This window comes from Trichoderma asperellum, chromosome 4 (assembly GCF_020647865.1).
Source record: "Trichoderma asperellum chromosome 4, complete sequence".
Lineage (NCBI taxonomy): Eukaryota > Fungi > Ascomycota > Sordariomycetes > Hypocreales > Hypocreaceae > Trichoderma > Trichoderma asperellum.
This window is the reverse complement of record NC_089418.1, coordinates 2,994,330-3,008,735: the sequence shown is the minus strand read 5'-3', so window position 1 is coordinate 3,008,735 and position 14,406 is coordinate 2,994,330. Positions and strand designations below refer to the sequence as shown.

Sequence of the window (14,406 nt, the reverse complement as noted above, 5' to 3'; positions counted from 1 at the left end):
TTCGTCGAATCTTTAATCCAAAAAGCAACTGCTACTGCTGCTATCTCTCTGATTAAGCCTACCGCGCTTTTGACGATTTTTTGATCCCGAGAACTCACATCATGGCGCCGTCACATTTGATTTCTTCAGTAACCAATGGTGATGAAGAGAGTATCGAGAAAGTGCAGGTGGTATACCAAAGCCTTGCACCGCAGCTCGCTAATCCTGTAAGAACCGAAATAAAACCCAACTTTTGGATAAAGTATTAATGGCTATATATTAAACCTTTCTAGTCTCCCCTAGCAATGGGCGGCTTTGCAACAAGTCTCCTTACCGTTTCTCTTGCGATGATGGGCTTCCGAGGCGTTTCAAATCAGACTGTTTTCGTCGGAGACCTATGCTTCGTCGCCTGCGTTGCACTGCTTATATCAGCTCAGTGGGAGATGGTCCGTGGTAATACCTTTTCGTATACAGTACTGAGTGCGTTTGGTACGTATTCTCCCTCTTCACTAAAGGAATGAGATCTTGATTGTATTGCCATTTCTAACACTAATTATGTACTAATAAATAGGTCTTTTTTACGGTGGTTATGGCATGATAATGATACCTTCATGGGGTGTCGTTGATGCATTTGGTGGCTATACGCCTGAATTTTATAATGCAATGGGTTTTTTTATTCTAAGTACAAGCTGATATTCTCTTTATGCTTCAAAGTTGTTAAATTAACCAGATTTGCAGTTTGGGCTGTTCTAAATATCTTTTTCCTTATTGCAAGCGTTGCCTTGTAAGTTAGTCTTTAAGAGAGATGAACTTGGACTAATAGCTTCCAGTAATTTTATATACATTTGTATATTTATCACAATCGAAGTTTGCTTTACTCTAGATGCAAGCTCGTACTTTGCACTTGCAGATGGGAATACGACATTGTTCACTGCACTTCAGAAAGGCGCTGGCGTATTCGGCTTCTTGGCAGGATTGCTAGGCTTCTATAGTACCGCACATTATTTATGTCAAGATGTCCTTCCATTCAATATTCCAATGGGGGATACTTCCCGGGTAGTTAAGCGGTGGAAAAAAGCAAAGGATATGGAATAATAAAAAATCCCAATTTCTGCGGTAGTATAGAAAAATACAAATTATCCATAGGAACCATACACACCGCATGCAATTTCATGCAATTGTGTTTTTTTTTTGTGTGTGTGTGTGTGTTCTTTGCTTTATTATTATAATACCATATCATCGGAGATGATTGTAGTTTTCGGTATATGTGTCAAGTTGTGGTTATCTGCCTGATATCACTCAGCACAAGTCGACCAGCAAATGTCTCATCTTTGTTAATCTAAGGGACCTTCAAGTAACTATTCAGCTACGGCTAGGCTACATTTTAACCAGAAAATTTGGGCAGAAGAATAAGATGAGAGTATTTGGTTTTGTAATACATTTCTTAACTTTGGCGCTGCCTTGCATTTATTTTCTGCGTCTATTCTTATAATATTTGAATATTCTATTGCATAAATTTACACATATTTAAATAGATGGGTGGTCTTATAATTTGTATTCAGTATTGATTCCGCCAGTAACGATCGTCTTGAGGACTAAATAGTCGTCTACACCGTATTTACTGCCTTCACGACCCATGCCTGAGTGCTTAACCCCGCCAAATCTAGATTCTGGTTAGATCTTTTATCTTTGTGAAAATCAGGTTACAGAGGGAGTTGAAACTTACGGTGTTGCCGGATCTGATATAACGCCTGTATTGATGGCAACCATGCCAAACTCTAGTCTCTCAGAGACGCGATAGGACGTGCCCAGGTCATTTGTCATGACATAGGAAGCCAATCCTACTTCAACACTATTGGCTCGTTGGATAACTTCGTCCTCTGTTTTAAACTTCGTCAAAGCAGCTAGAGGACCGAAGGTCTCTTCGCTCATCACCTTCATTGAGTCATCTACATTACCCAAGACGGTCAGTTCAAAGAAGTTGGGACCGAGCTTCGATAGTCGCTTGCCACCCAGTAAAAGGGTAGCATTCTTACTGAGAGCATCCTGTACATGCTCTTCAGTTTTACCGATGCCGGTGGTTAGAGGTCCGTGGGTAACGGAAGAGTCAGATCCGACTCCAACACGGTACTTTTGGACTTCCTCTACTAAGCGTTTGCTGAAGCTCTTGTAAATGCCCTCCTGAACGTAGATTCTGTTTGCACACACGCAAGTCTGGCCAGTAACCTTAAACTTGCTGGCGAGAGCACTGGCCACGGCCACTTCAACATCAGCGTCGTCGAAAACGATAAAGGGGGCGTTGCCTCCGAGTTCCAGGCTCAGCTTCTTAAGGGTACTGGCTGACTGCTGCATAAGCAGCTTACCAACTCTAGTGGAGCCAGTAAATGAAATCTTCTTGACTGTATCTGACTGGCAGAGAGCGAGACCCAGTGCCGGGGTATTGTTAAGCGCTGTTACTACGTTGAAAACGCCTTTAGGTAGGCCAGCGCGCTCTCCTAGGACAGCTAGGATGTTTGAAGTAAACGGCGTTAGGCCATCTGACTTCAGTACGACTGTGCAGCCAGCGGCAAGCGCAGCGGCAAGCTTGCGGGCACCCATGGCCATGGGGAAGTTCCAAGGTGTGATCAAGCCGCATACGCCGATCGGTTGTTTGAGGATCTGTGCTCGACCTCCCGACGTGCTGTGCGGTACAACGTCGCCATAAATCCGGGGGGCTTCCTCAGCGAACCATTCGAAGAAACTGGCTGAGAAGAGAGCCTCGCCTTCAGCGTCGCCCTTGGCCTTGCCGTTCTCAGCGGTAATAACTTTGCCAATATCTTCCTTATTCTCGACAATTAGATCGAACCAACGCTTGAGTATGCGTCCTCGCTGACGGCCCGGGAGCGTCCGCCATGTTAGGAATGCTTGTGAAGCGGCCTGGATAGCGTCTTCCAGGTCAACAGTGGTAGACTCGGGACACGTTCCAATGACTTGCCCAGATGCCGGGTCTTGAATCTCAAAGACCTTATCCGATTTTGACGACACCCATTGGCCGTTGATATAACTCTTCTCAACAATTAAGCTGGGGTCTTTCAGACCAGTGGCAATTGCTGGAGCCATTGTGAGATACGTTTGATGGAGAGCGAGTTGTATGCTAGAAGAATAACTGCTGTTGAGGATACTATACCCTTCAATTATCTGGCAGCAGTGGCGCCCCTTTCAATATTTAAGACGCTCTAATTTTCTAATTGAAAGCTCATTGGGTTTGTGTTTGGTCATATCCTCCTTGCTTAAACAATGTGGGAGCTCGGGTGAAGATCCCGAACTCATCTAACAGAATATTCCTGACCGAAGAAGATCTTCGCTGATCTGATTCATGTTTTTTTGCCTGTACAAGTTACTCTCTCTCCACCTCATTTGCCGAAAGGCTGCAGTCGCTCGGGTTCTCATCCGACCGACCTCGGAGAGTAGGCGGGGGGTGCTTCCGAACTCCAAAAAGAGTACATGTAGTGCAAGGTGTCCCCACTTACTCCCTAGGCTCTAATGTTAGTGAAGCCAACCAAAACTCCACACGACGCCGCAACTTCGAGGCGCTTGGCGTAGGACACAGCTACCCGCTTATTCGGGCTTGCCTCTGGCGCATGTGATGTCAATCGCAGATTAGTACCAACTGAAATATGTTACTACACTAAAGGGCGAGTGCTACCACAAGTCATGAATTGTTTTGCGATTCCAAGCCTTGGCGATAGCTGTATCAACGTGCCCGCTGATGATTGCGCAACGCAAAAAGTCATGAAATATCACATCAGCCGCCTACAAAAATTTGGAGAAGACACGCACACTTTGTCAAATACCGATACGTTCCTTAACTGAATCCATTAAGGGCTAGAGTCACAGCAAAGGTCATTTGTGATGTAGATACAATTCCACGACTTCATATATCAACACCGTAACGCTATCGATGTAACATAGTTTAACCCCGATATTGAAATTATCTCTGAAATATCAAAAGCTCAGCCTTACAGCTTGGGTGGCGATATGGGCTCTCGAAGAGCAAGAATGACCTCGTCACTGCCCTTTTCCCCGGACGCAAGAGCACCCTCCATGTAACCCTTCCAGTCCTTAGAATATTCGGTTCCCACAAAATGGATGTTGTTAACAGGCTTCCCGTAGACATCAGAGAATGCCGTGTAGTCGCCAATAGCAGTGACGGGCGCTAAAGCACCTCTGCTAAAGGTTTCATGCTGCCAAATTTGATCTATATACTCAGCTGGGCGATGTGCCTGAGAGTCGCTTTCCAGATTAAAGCATGCTGATAGTTGGTTCAAGATGGCTGCGCGACGCTCTTGAGAATGCAATTTAGACCACTCCTCACCGGGCTGGCCGTTGACAAAACATGTGAAGCTATAGATGCCTTCCTCGTCGACACTGGTATCGCGGACGACACAAGCTGGGCCTTGGTAGCTCATAATGAAACCATTGAATCCCAGGTCCCTCCACCAAGGCTGCTCGTAAACGACTATGGCCTTGTTGTAGTGCCCCAGCCGGGTAGAGTTGGTGACCTGCTGGACAGCTTCTGGAAGAGGGGGAGAGAAATTGAGCTCTTTGTACATTGTGCTAGGGATGGAAATGATGACCTTCTTGGCCTCGAAAGTCTTGCCGTTGGCGGCAATTACGGTGACATGAGATTTTTTATCCTCGATAGAGGTTACTGGTGAAGAGAGATGAATATTTGCGCGTCCAACAAGGTTAGCAATGCCCTTGGCGATGGACTGCGTGCCGACGGAGAGTCGCATATAGTTGCCACCTGTGTGGTCATCTGCGCGGACGGCTAAAAGACCACGATTGGAGCGACAGTAGTCGATGAACCAAGCGGCGGATTCTTCTGTGGACTCGATACCGTGCATAACGCGAGTCCATAGGTTGACCATTCTTAATGTTTGAGGGGATCCGCCGAGCGAGCGGACATACTGGTCTAGGGACACCTGATCGTCTTCTGGCCGCAGACCATTGGGCTTCAATGACTCCCTCTGGATGTGGTCTCGGATTCTCTCAAGATTCGCCTTGTCTTCTGGCAGAAACTGTAACAGAATTGGGTTAGCCATCCATTAAAGCATGGTGTCTTGCGCTTAGCCCGCAAACTACAGACTGATATCTCACCTCAGGGGTGGTTCCTTGAGGGAACTCGATCCGTCTTCCATCAGCTAACATCATTACAGCCGTATGCCCTGGTCTTTGTTTGGTCACCTTGTCCCTGAGGCCGAAGCGGTTGATATAAGACCAGACTCGGGGCTGAAGGGTGTCGTTCACCCATGCTGCTCCAAGATCAGCAACACCGCGTCCATTGGATAATGGGACTGTCCAGCTTTTGCCGCCAACACGGTCTCTAGCTTCGACGACGGCGACAGATAGGCCAGCTTGCTGGGCAGAGTAGGCCGCTTGAAGGCCGCTGAAGCCAGCACCAATGACTACCACGTCGAACATTTTACTTTCTATTCCGGATTTTCTCTCATAGGGAAAAATATAACGAAAACCTAACAAAGGTTTGTAATAGGTCGGTCATTCATCTCTGGCATATATAATGGCCATATTGCATTTATATTAATTACAACGTTCATCATTTCCTGTTGTGGTATAATACAACTGATGCTAGATTTGGAAAGTACATGTGCGTAGTGCCTCGTGTCCCAGTTCTATGTTTGGTCATACGGATGCATCCGACAAACCCGACGCTAAAGTGTGGAGGCCACTACCCCACCATCGGACGCTCGCTGGTACAGAGTTCCGATGATCGGTTGGAGTGTATTATTGTATTGAGATGCACCAATACCATCTCCCTTAATGTTTGTAGCCGAGCAGAGGGGACTGCGGGGATAAGAACCACTAAAATAGTGCGAAGAATTGATAGAAGAACTCCATGTTCTCACTTCTGGGGAAGTTCTGAAGCATACGGCCTCGATGATGTCCCGGTTCATATTGAATGCATCTGTTATTCGATATTTAACATAGAAACAGGACGTCCAATCAAGCTATCACTCACACTTTTTAACAATAACAACCATTGAACTGTAAGTGCATAATGTGTTGAAAGAAATTGTAGTGGGTCTACAAAATGTACGTATCAACTGAGCCTCTGTTGAAGATACATGTATATTCTTCGCTAGGATGAAAAGAGACTCTAGAGTCCAGAAATTACAAAATGGCACTTGAGAATACAGTGAATAGAAATAGAAGCTGTCAAAAAAGATATAAGTTAGGATAGCATAAGATGGTTATTTAGTATGCCTTCAGCTTCGACCATCTCGACTCGAGACTCGAGACATCTCATGGCTAAGGTATTCCTCGCCTCTTATTTTATGGCCACCCCTCCCCGCCACGTCCCAGGTCCATGGAAACACTTGTGGAGGGCCCCATTGTAGTTGTAAAGTAGCACGTTCTCCCCCGCATTGCATTGTGGGGTGTAGCAAAGTTTTTGTAGTACCACAGCGCCAATCCCCCGAACCCGAGGAAGTCCGCCTCCCATGATTCACCTTCTCGCTTCCATTTGCCCAGCCCATCGGGAAGCCATCCCGCGTGTCGCGAACATACCAGGGTAATCCAAATCATATCTACATTGCCATTTCGATGGAATCCGAGACGCGAACTTCGCAGCGAAAATCGAGGCGGACTGCCAACGCGTAAGGACAATGGATCCCAGTCTCTCGCATGGCCCTTGCCTCAGGGGACAAAGTTTCTAGGACTAACGATGCGATTTGATATCTATATAGCTGCATCGCTTGTCGACAAAGCAAGATAAAGTGTTCCGGAAGAGATCCCTGCCAGAACTGCCAACGACGTTCGATCCAATGTCAGTTTGCAGTCGGCAATAACAAGATCTTGGTATCGGAGAAGTAAGTCGTCCCACACTTCCTCCCGCCTTCCTCTAACGATACTCATGCGATGGATCTCGTAAAAAAAAGATATCTCCAAGATCTACAGAAGCAGGCTGAAAAGAATCAACGGCCGTCCTCGACGTACAATCTCGACTCCCTGGCGCAGGCTGCGGGGTATTTTCGTTCACCAGTCTCACAACCCTCAGGACCAGTCGCGCAACACCCGGGACCAGTTGTACAACACCAGGGGCCAATTGCACAACACCCAGGACCAGAGCGGACATCGCAATCATACAACGTATCACGTTCATGCGAGATCCGAGATATTTTAAGTCAAGAGGACGCTCCATCCTGGCGGGGACTTTCTGACAACGCTGTAATTGGCATAAATTCTATCGTGAACAGCGAGTCCGATGGCAGGGCCGCCTTTATCTCTCCAGCATCCACGGTTCACGCAACTCAGCAAACTGAAATCGACCCCAACCCTGTCACCACACCGCAATATCCAAATGCTTCTACTCCTTTTGATGTTTGGCCGGACGTATATCCAATGCCCGTCAAGATTATCAGAAACAGTCAAAAGAATAGACGCACCTGGAGTAAGTCATCACTTCCCGTATACCCGCTGAATTCCTCCCTCCCAACAAATCTAACACGGCTGGACGGCAGTATGGCTAGCTCCATGGTCGACGTGGTCTTACACGATGCGTCTAATACACCTACTAAGGGAAAGATTACACCCTGGGGACCCCTCCCTTCCGCCCAATGTGGTAGATCCAGATGTTTATACTTTGACATGGGAAACCGGCTCTCCCAGCAACCCTCCCGATATCAGTGGTCTGCCCTCACTAAACCACGCCATCTACTTTTTCAACACCGTCAAATTTCATCTCAGCCATGTTTATCGGTTGTTCAAAGAACAGGAATTTGAGAATGAGATACGAGAGTTCTATGCTAATGCCTCGGAGAAGGTGGCCAAATGCCAGCTCTGGTTTGCTAAGTTTCTCCTAATTCTCGCATTCGGGACGGCATTTCATGCGTCGCCAGTAGACAGCGAGGAACCTCCTGGCGCAAAGCTCTTCGCGCGAGCCATGGCCTTGATCCCCAACACTACTACTCTGTGGAAAGATAGTCTCTTGGCCATCGAGGTCTTGATTCTGGTGTCCCTGTACCTATTCTCAGTTGCCGAAAGGGAGGCAGCTCATATCTATGTGAGAAATATCTATACCTAAATGCACTACCCCTCCAGAGACATTTCGCTAACTTTACATACTTTTGCGACAGTTAGGACAGGCAATCTGTATTGCACAGCTTGAAGGCCTACACACTGAGCTACCTGAACAAGACTTGGGACCGGAGACAGCTGCCTATTGCCGCGACCTCTGGTGGACATTATATATTATGGACAGGCACTTTTCATGCTCTCTGGGAATTCCAATGTCTGTGAAGGATAGTGACATCACGACGCCAGTCCCTTCTCCAAACGCAGGTTCCCCACTGGACAGCGCTCGAAGCCTTCAGGTGAATCTCTCGAATTTGTTGTCTGTTATTCTGACCAGTAAGCCCTAATCTTGGCTCTTCTTTCCGCATTGGCGACTCATTGTCTAATTTACAAGGGTAGCCGTATATCAACCCACTATTACCCCTTTGGCGACATTTCTAGAGCAAACGAGATCCATACTACATACCTTGGCCCGGCACGCTCAAGAGATTGAAAGGATTATCAAACTGAAATTGCAGAGCTCTGTGGGTACAATCCCTCGGAGTACCAGCTATTTAACTTTACTATATCACCAGGTTGGTCTCTATCGACTTCAAACTTGTTGGATATCCTCTGCGCAAGGTTATAAATGCAGACTCTAACTCATTATAGTGTGTAATAGTAGCCACGCGCCCCCTACTTTTCTCAATTCTCAAAGAACGGCTCGATATGCTAGAGCATCCAGGCAACGAGAACTGGGACAGCTTTTTGGCAAAGACAGGAGCAGTCATTTCGACCGGCATCAAATCAGCCGTCAAAACGGTTCAGATATTGACTAGCGAGTATAGCCTTCTCGGTATGCCTATGAGTAGTCTTGAAATATGATAGAATACTGAACATCTTTTCCAGAGTCATTTTTGCCGTACGACATCGAGTTCGCATTTGGAGCTGCTCTTCACCTAACTATAGCTGATGCCCTCTTCCCGGACGTGGAAGATTACCAAAAGAGCCGCCAGATAGCGCATCAAATATTGGATGGCTTTGTTTCGCGAGGGAGTCGAGTCGCTAAGGCGAGAAGAACAGAGCTATCCCATGTCGAGACTTTGTGTCAAGAGTTGGTTGCGGAGGTGCAGCAGCAAGGCCATCAGACGCTGCACCTGCTTTATTCGGCCGGGATTGCTGCTGATATTGTGAGGAAAACGAACGAAGAGCAAGACAGATTACTCGCCGCGTCGAGGGGTGAGCCAAGCGCGATGCTTGAAATGACTGGAGATCTCGGCAATCAATCGCCAACACTCGATGGGAACATGGAATATCTTGATGACATTGGCATTTCATCTGAAGAATTCCTTTCCATCGTCCAACAGATGGGAACTACTCTCCCAGAGAGTATGTTGACGTTGAATCAAAGCGACTAGTGAGTGTATTGCTAGATATAACAACGCGGTTATCTATTGGTAGCATAAGCATATTTTTTTTAAAGAACCACTTTAAATCCAGTCTCATATAGGCAGGAAATTAAGCTAGTAATACGTAATTTATTAACACTCATTAGTCTTTATAAACTATATTTAAGCGTTACTAATACCTACATGTAAGTTTCAGCTGCCTCTCTTTGTGTCCATTATATATTCTTACAATCGTATTATGGATATTTATCAAGAATTACATAAACATGCGGGCCAACTGTAGAGACAAACAGCTTAAAGGTGGTAGATAATGAAACCATCTTTATAGCCACCTCCTTTTAGTGCTACTTCTCTATTGCTGTTGTTATTTTTTAATACTTTACTTAATTTGCCATCGTGATAAACCCACTAAGTTGAGTTAATCAAGGCTTAGACATTCTTTTCTATGGGCTTCTTCCAATGGAGTGGACGGAGTGGCAATACGACGACAGTATCCCCTGACTTCTGGATGTTTGCTATTGTGGCAGTTGCTTTCACTCTATTAACGATTGGAGTATTTCTAGCCTGCACAATTGACAAAAGTAATAGGGTCAAGGCTAAACTACATATCGTTTAACGTGTAACTACTATGACAACGATTCAGAGCATGGTAAGAGAGTCTCCAAGCAGAGATTGTTATGAGACTTTCGGCAAATCACGAAACAGACCCGCAGCTGAACATTTAGATAGCTAATGAATACGCATATGCAACTTTTAACAAATCACATAGGCAGCAAATGGTCCCTTCATCAGAAATTTTGTTGTGGCCTTTCACGCATGGACTAAATATTTCTCTAATCAAGAAAAGCATTTGTTCCTACAATCACTAAATTTCACTCTGAAGGCAAATATGTCAGACGTATTTTCTTTAGTCAAACAAAAAGTCCAACCAAATCAAGTCAATTGAATATCTCCATACAAAATTAGGAACCTGTCGACTTGGTCGACTTCTTAGCTCTTCCTCCGAAGCCCCATCCTATCTGGTGCGCAATAGCAATGGAAACTTCCAGTTCATCTGCCCACGCCCAAACCAACCCCGGATTCTTTTGGAACATGCGGCCTGCAGCAATCAAGTCCAGGGGGGCGTCATCGGGATCTTCGCTGCCATTGATGAGCTTCTGCGCTACCTCTCCTGTCTTGATGCTTCCCACGGAGCTGACCAGCATGGAAGACTGTACCGCAGCCTTTATCTTCTTGGCAAATGGTGCTTGGTAGCCAGGCCCGCCGATAACTTTCTGTTGCGCATGATTACCGCCAGTCGATACATCCAGCACGTCAACACCGCGTTCAGCGAGGAGTTTAGCTAGCTTGACGCTCTCATCAATGGTCCAGCTTGGCCCCCCTCTCCACTCTGGGTTTGTATCAAGCCAGTCAGTGGCGCTGATGCGCACAAACAAAGGCATTCCCTTTGGTATAATCATCCGCGTAGCTTCGACTAGTTCAAGCGCCAGTCGAACACGGTTTTCAAAGCTTCCACCGTACTGGTCCGTTCGCTTGTTGACAGCCGGAGACAGAAAGCTGGAAACAAGATAACCATGCGCAAAATGCAGCTCAATGACATCGAAGCCGGCACGGAGAGCACGGCGAACGCCAGAGAGGAAGTCATGCTTAAAGCGAGCAATCTCGGCGAGCGTCATGGCACGTGGTTTTGGGTAATGCTCGTTGAAGGCCTCATTGCTAGGCCCGACTACATTGTCTGGCCAACCATCAACTTCTTCGGTTGCTATTGCGCCGGAGCTAAGCCAAGGTGCAACAGTAGAAGCCTTGCGTCCGGCATGGCCCAATTGAATGCCAATAGGAGTTTTCTGACTGTGTGCAAAATCTACATGTTTCTTTAGAGTATCAATGTGCGCATCAAGCCATATGCCTGAATCTTCGGGCGTAATGCGGCCATTGGCTTGCACGGCAGTTGCTTCAATCATCATAAGTCCAGGCTATTATATGCATCAGCATTCATATACATGTCTATTATGGGACAAATAGAGAGGTGAAAATATAACCAGAACGCGAGACTTACACCACGCTGAGCCATGCCGCCATAGTGAGTGATGTGCCAAGGTGTATGAAACCCTTCATGTGCACTGTATTGGCACATGGGGCTCACCCAAATGCGATTAGGCAGCTCGATATCACGTATCTTTAGGGGAGTAAACAGCTTAGGGACAGGTCTACCGGACGGCTGAGGCTGAACAGCACTGCCGGGTACAGGATCCTGCTCAGGCGTGTAGAACGAAACGCCTTTGGCGGCAACATTGGGGATGGGTCCTCCACATTTGGCTTGCTTCTCTGGCGCTGGCGTTCCAGCGCGCGAGACGGTGATTCCGTGATGAGGATGACAGATATGGGGGTGCGCGATGCGCTGTGTGAGATAGGCAGCCATATTTGCACGACGTGATGTAAGCTCAACTCAAGGTCATGTAGAGAAAATACTATTTGTATGTTTCAGTGTAGGAGAAAAGATAAACGCAAGAGCTTCATATGGACTATGTGAAATTATTTATGCAGAAGACACAATAAGAATAGAGTTGAAACATAATATAGCCCAAGAATGCTATACGACATTCGCATTCACAACTCATCGGCAGCGTCGGACGTGGCGCCGACTATCACTAAAATTTGAACGTTGACCTTGTTTCGTTGCTCGAAACTTCTATTATAAGCTGCGAATCAATTAATCGCAATATAGATTTTATATAAATTCGTTAAGAAAGATGGCATCTTGTCGAAAATTGCCCTGTTTCATGAGAGTAAATTGCATTCGACCCATTCTAATATATTCACACTTCTAACTTGTTAAGAACGTAATCCAGAACACATCATGAATACATCATTTTAAGCTATTCTGCTCAAGCTAGTTGGAAAGGTAAATCTCTAGAGCTTCCACATGTGTTGCCCTAATCCAATCCAGTTTAGCACCCGCGTCCTGCCGTTCCAAAAATGATAAGCTATTCCATGGCGCCCAGGCTGCAGATAATCACGGCAAATATCTTCTCAGGTTTCAGATGAATAATATTAACTTCTCTGCACTGGTCTGTAGCGGCTTGGGCAAGAGCTCAATTTAACCCAGTGTAGGCAATCTTCAACATGCAACAAGGCGACGCAGGAAATTAGTGATACTTTGGTGTTGTGAAGACGAACATTTTGTGTTTATAAGACATATTTTTTTTATTACAACTGGTGACAATCCTACTCTAGTGGGCGTTAAGAACAATATGACAGTCCTATTCAAAACGTTCGATGCTACTGGGCTTCCGGGACAATCGCGGTTCGTAGTGGCTATAGGAAGCTAACTGACACCTACTAAAAGCTAGCACTTCTATAATACGAAAATGAGAGGACTTTATCGTCATATAAAGTATACACAATGATCATGTATGTCCATAATTAGGCCGTTCCTGGCCAATCATCTTCGGCCAAAATTTAAACTTGTTCGTGGACTAAAACTTGGCAACTACTACAAGTAGATTACAGATTTGCTGTACTTATTCAACTAATATCTCGGTTCTCTTCAGCGTCATATGACAAATATTCCTACAGTTCCCCTATATTCCGCTACGAGAATTGTGCACATGAGTGTTACCTACCTTGTATTCGCAACACTGCTGCTTTTATGAGCGCTGATGCACCAAGACGTCACATGTATCAACTTTAATCATCCGTATCATCTGCACTGGCCGCTAATGGATGCAGGCTTACGCTAGTAATGAGTCGATATGGCTGTTTCTGAGTCTTTGGAACAAGAGACTCTACGGATTCCTTAAAAGTTCGAGGGATGTATATCTAACAAGGGCTTCTAAATAAAAGCATTAGCAACTTTACGATTACTTAAGAAAACTATCACCAAAGAAAACACTTGTACCTTGGCTGCTAGTCAAATTGGTATTTTCTTGTTTAATTTTCAACCTCTTTTTCTATCTAACCTAATCACAGTGTATACTTGGCCTGAGCAGGTACTACCCATAATGATCTTGACCAAAAACGCTCAACTTCTCACGCCAACTTTTACATAATCTGGGCAACTTTAGGAGCAACTGGTCGAATTCGTCAGCCGGCTTATAAAAATTCAGTATGCTTTTAATTAAACAGCCTCTAATTAACCTAGCTGCATTTCGCTCAAGGAATAGATTGGTGAGCAAGTTTTCTCATAGTGGCTTTTCTTAAGGGAGATACAAGTAAATTATTAGGCAGTTTGGGGGACTGCTTATTCATATTTAGTACTTTTGGCCGAGTTCGAGCGGTATGCTGAGAGTACCTATGGGAGAGAGGATAGAAAAGAGAGCATTAACCAGTGATATATATCCAATTTGGCTGAATTAACAATTTCTGAGGTGACTAGTCCTCATTTGGAGCTCGAGGGTAATGTAGAGTGGCATCAACACTTTTGCCGAGCGTCTATAGTGGCAGGGTTAATTAACATAAAGCGACTCGTTTTTGCCATTTTTCTTTAGGATTCCTCTAAATTTCGTAAGAAGGCAATTTAATTTTGGCAATATAGCGCGCGAGGCCTCAGGGGCGATGTAACTTAAGCAGCTGCCTGTCCGAGGCTCAATGGCTGAATAAGTTGAATTTAGGCATAATTAGACCCTGCTACATGCGAAATCTCTAAAATTGCCCTTGCATTTATGCCCGCAACAATGGATGGAGATGAGTGAGTTGGTCGCACCTTTGATGTTTAACCTATAAAAGCTACTAAAAATATGTCACAAATTTAATGTTCATACGAAGAGGCCGTTATAAACGCGCTCTAGGAATTGTAACATTGCGCGGATCCGTTCAGAATAGTCAGTTTTTAAGGAGCCTAATAACATGAGATACAGACGGCCAAATAGTTCGGGCCTTCCTATGGGTTCTCCTCTGGGCCTTCCTCTTGGCACTATAACTTCATATGGCTATTTATTTGAGGGATTTTCAGTGTTCAGAACTCTCT

The 14,406-nt window shown here is 45.5% G+C and overlaps 5 protein-coding genes across 5 annotated transcripts; 2 read left to right on the top strand and 3 right to left on the bottom strand.

Moving 5' to 3' along the window:
* Positions 1-101: 101 nt before the first annotated feature.
* On the top strand, positions 102-672 carry TrAFT101_007401 (uncharacterized protein; the record flags this gene model as incomplete). The annotated part of the gene is made up of 3 exons (XM_024901117.2): positions 102-206; positions 273-468; positions 551-672. 3 exons carry the CDS (start codon positions 102-104, stop codon positions 670-672), a joined length of 423 nt encoding a protein of 140 aa, XP_024756402.2.
* Positions 673-1,524: 852 nt separating this feature from the next.
* TrAFT101_007400 (uncharacterized protein) lies at positions 1,525-3,078 on the bottom strand (the record flags this gene model as incomplete). The annotated part of the gene is made up of 2 exons (XM_024905520.2): positions 1,525-1,642; positions 1,706-3,078. The coding sequence occupies 2 exons, from the start codon at positions 3,076-3,078 to the stop codon at positions 1,525-1,527; spliced, it is 1,491 nt and encodes a 496-aa protein (XP_024756403.2).
* An 899-nt stretch (positions 3,079-3,977) lies between these two features.
* On the bottom strand, positions 3,978-5,442 carry TrAFT101_007399 (uncharacterized protein; the record flags this gene model as incomplete). Its single annotated transcript, XM_024907015.2, has 2 exons — positions 3,978-5,039; positions 5,119-5,442. 2 exons carry the CDS (start codon positions 5,440-5,442, stop codon positions 3,978-3,980), a joined length of 1,386 nt encoding a protein of 461 aa, XP_024756404.2.
* Positions 5,443-6,507: 1,065 nt separating this feature from the next.
* TrAFT101_007398 (uncharacterized protein) lies at positions 6,508-9,514 on the top strand. Its single transcript, XM_066128033.1, has 8 exons — positions 6,508-6,635; positions 6,726-6,848; positions 6,918-7,429; positions 7,500-8,041; positions 8,115-8,388; positions 8,452-8,627; positions 8,704-8,887; positions 8,941-9,514. The coding sequence occupies exons 1-8, from the start codon at positions 6,583-6,585 to the stop codon at positions 9,447-9,449; spliced, it is 2,373 nt and encodes a 790-aa protein (XP_065984147.1). The 5' UTR covers positions 6,508-6,582; the 3' UTR covers positions 9,450-9,514.
* An 841-nt stretch (positions 9,515-10,355) lies between these two features.
* On the bottom strand, positions 10,356-11,941 carry TrAFT101_007397 (uncharacterized protein). The gene is made up of 2 exons (XM_024911073.2): positions 11,497-11,941; positions 10,356-11,413 (listed from the first exon to the last, which is right to left on the bottom strand). Exons 1-2 carry the CDS (start codon positions 11,857-11,859, stop codon positions 10,403-10,405), a joined length of 1,374 nt encoding a protein of 457 aa, XP_024756406.2. The 5' UTR covers positions 11,860-11,941; the 3' UTR covers positions 10,356-10,402.
* Positions 11,942-14,406: the final 2,465 nt, after the last annotated feature.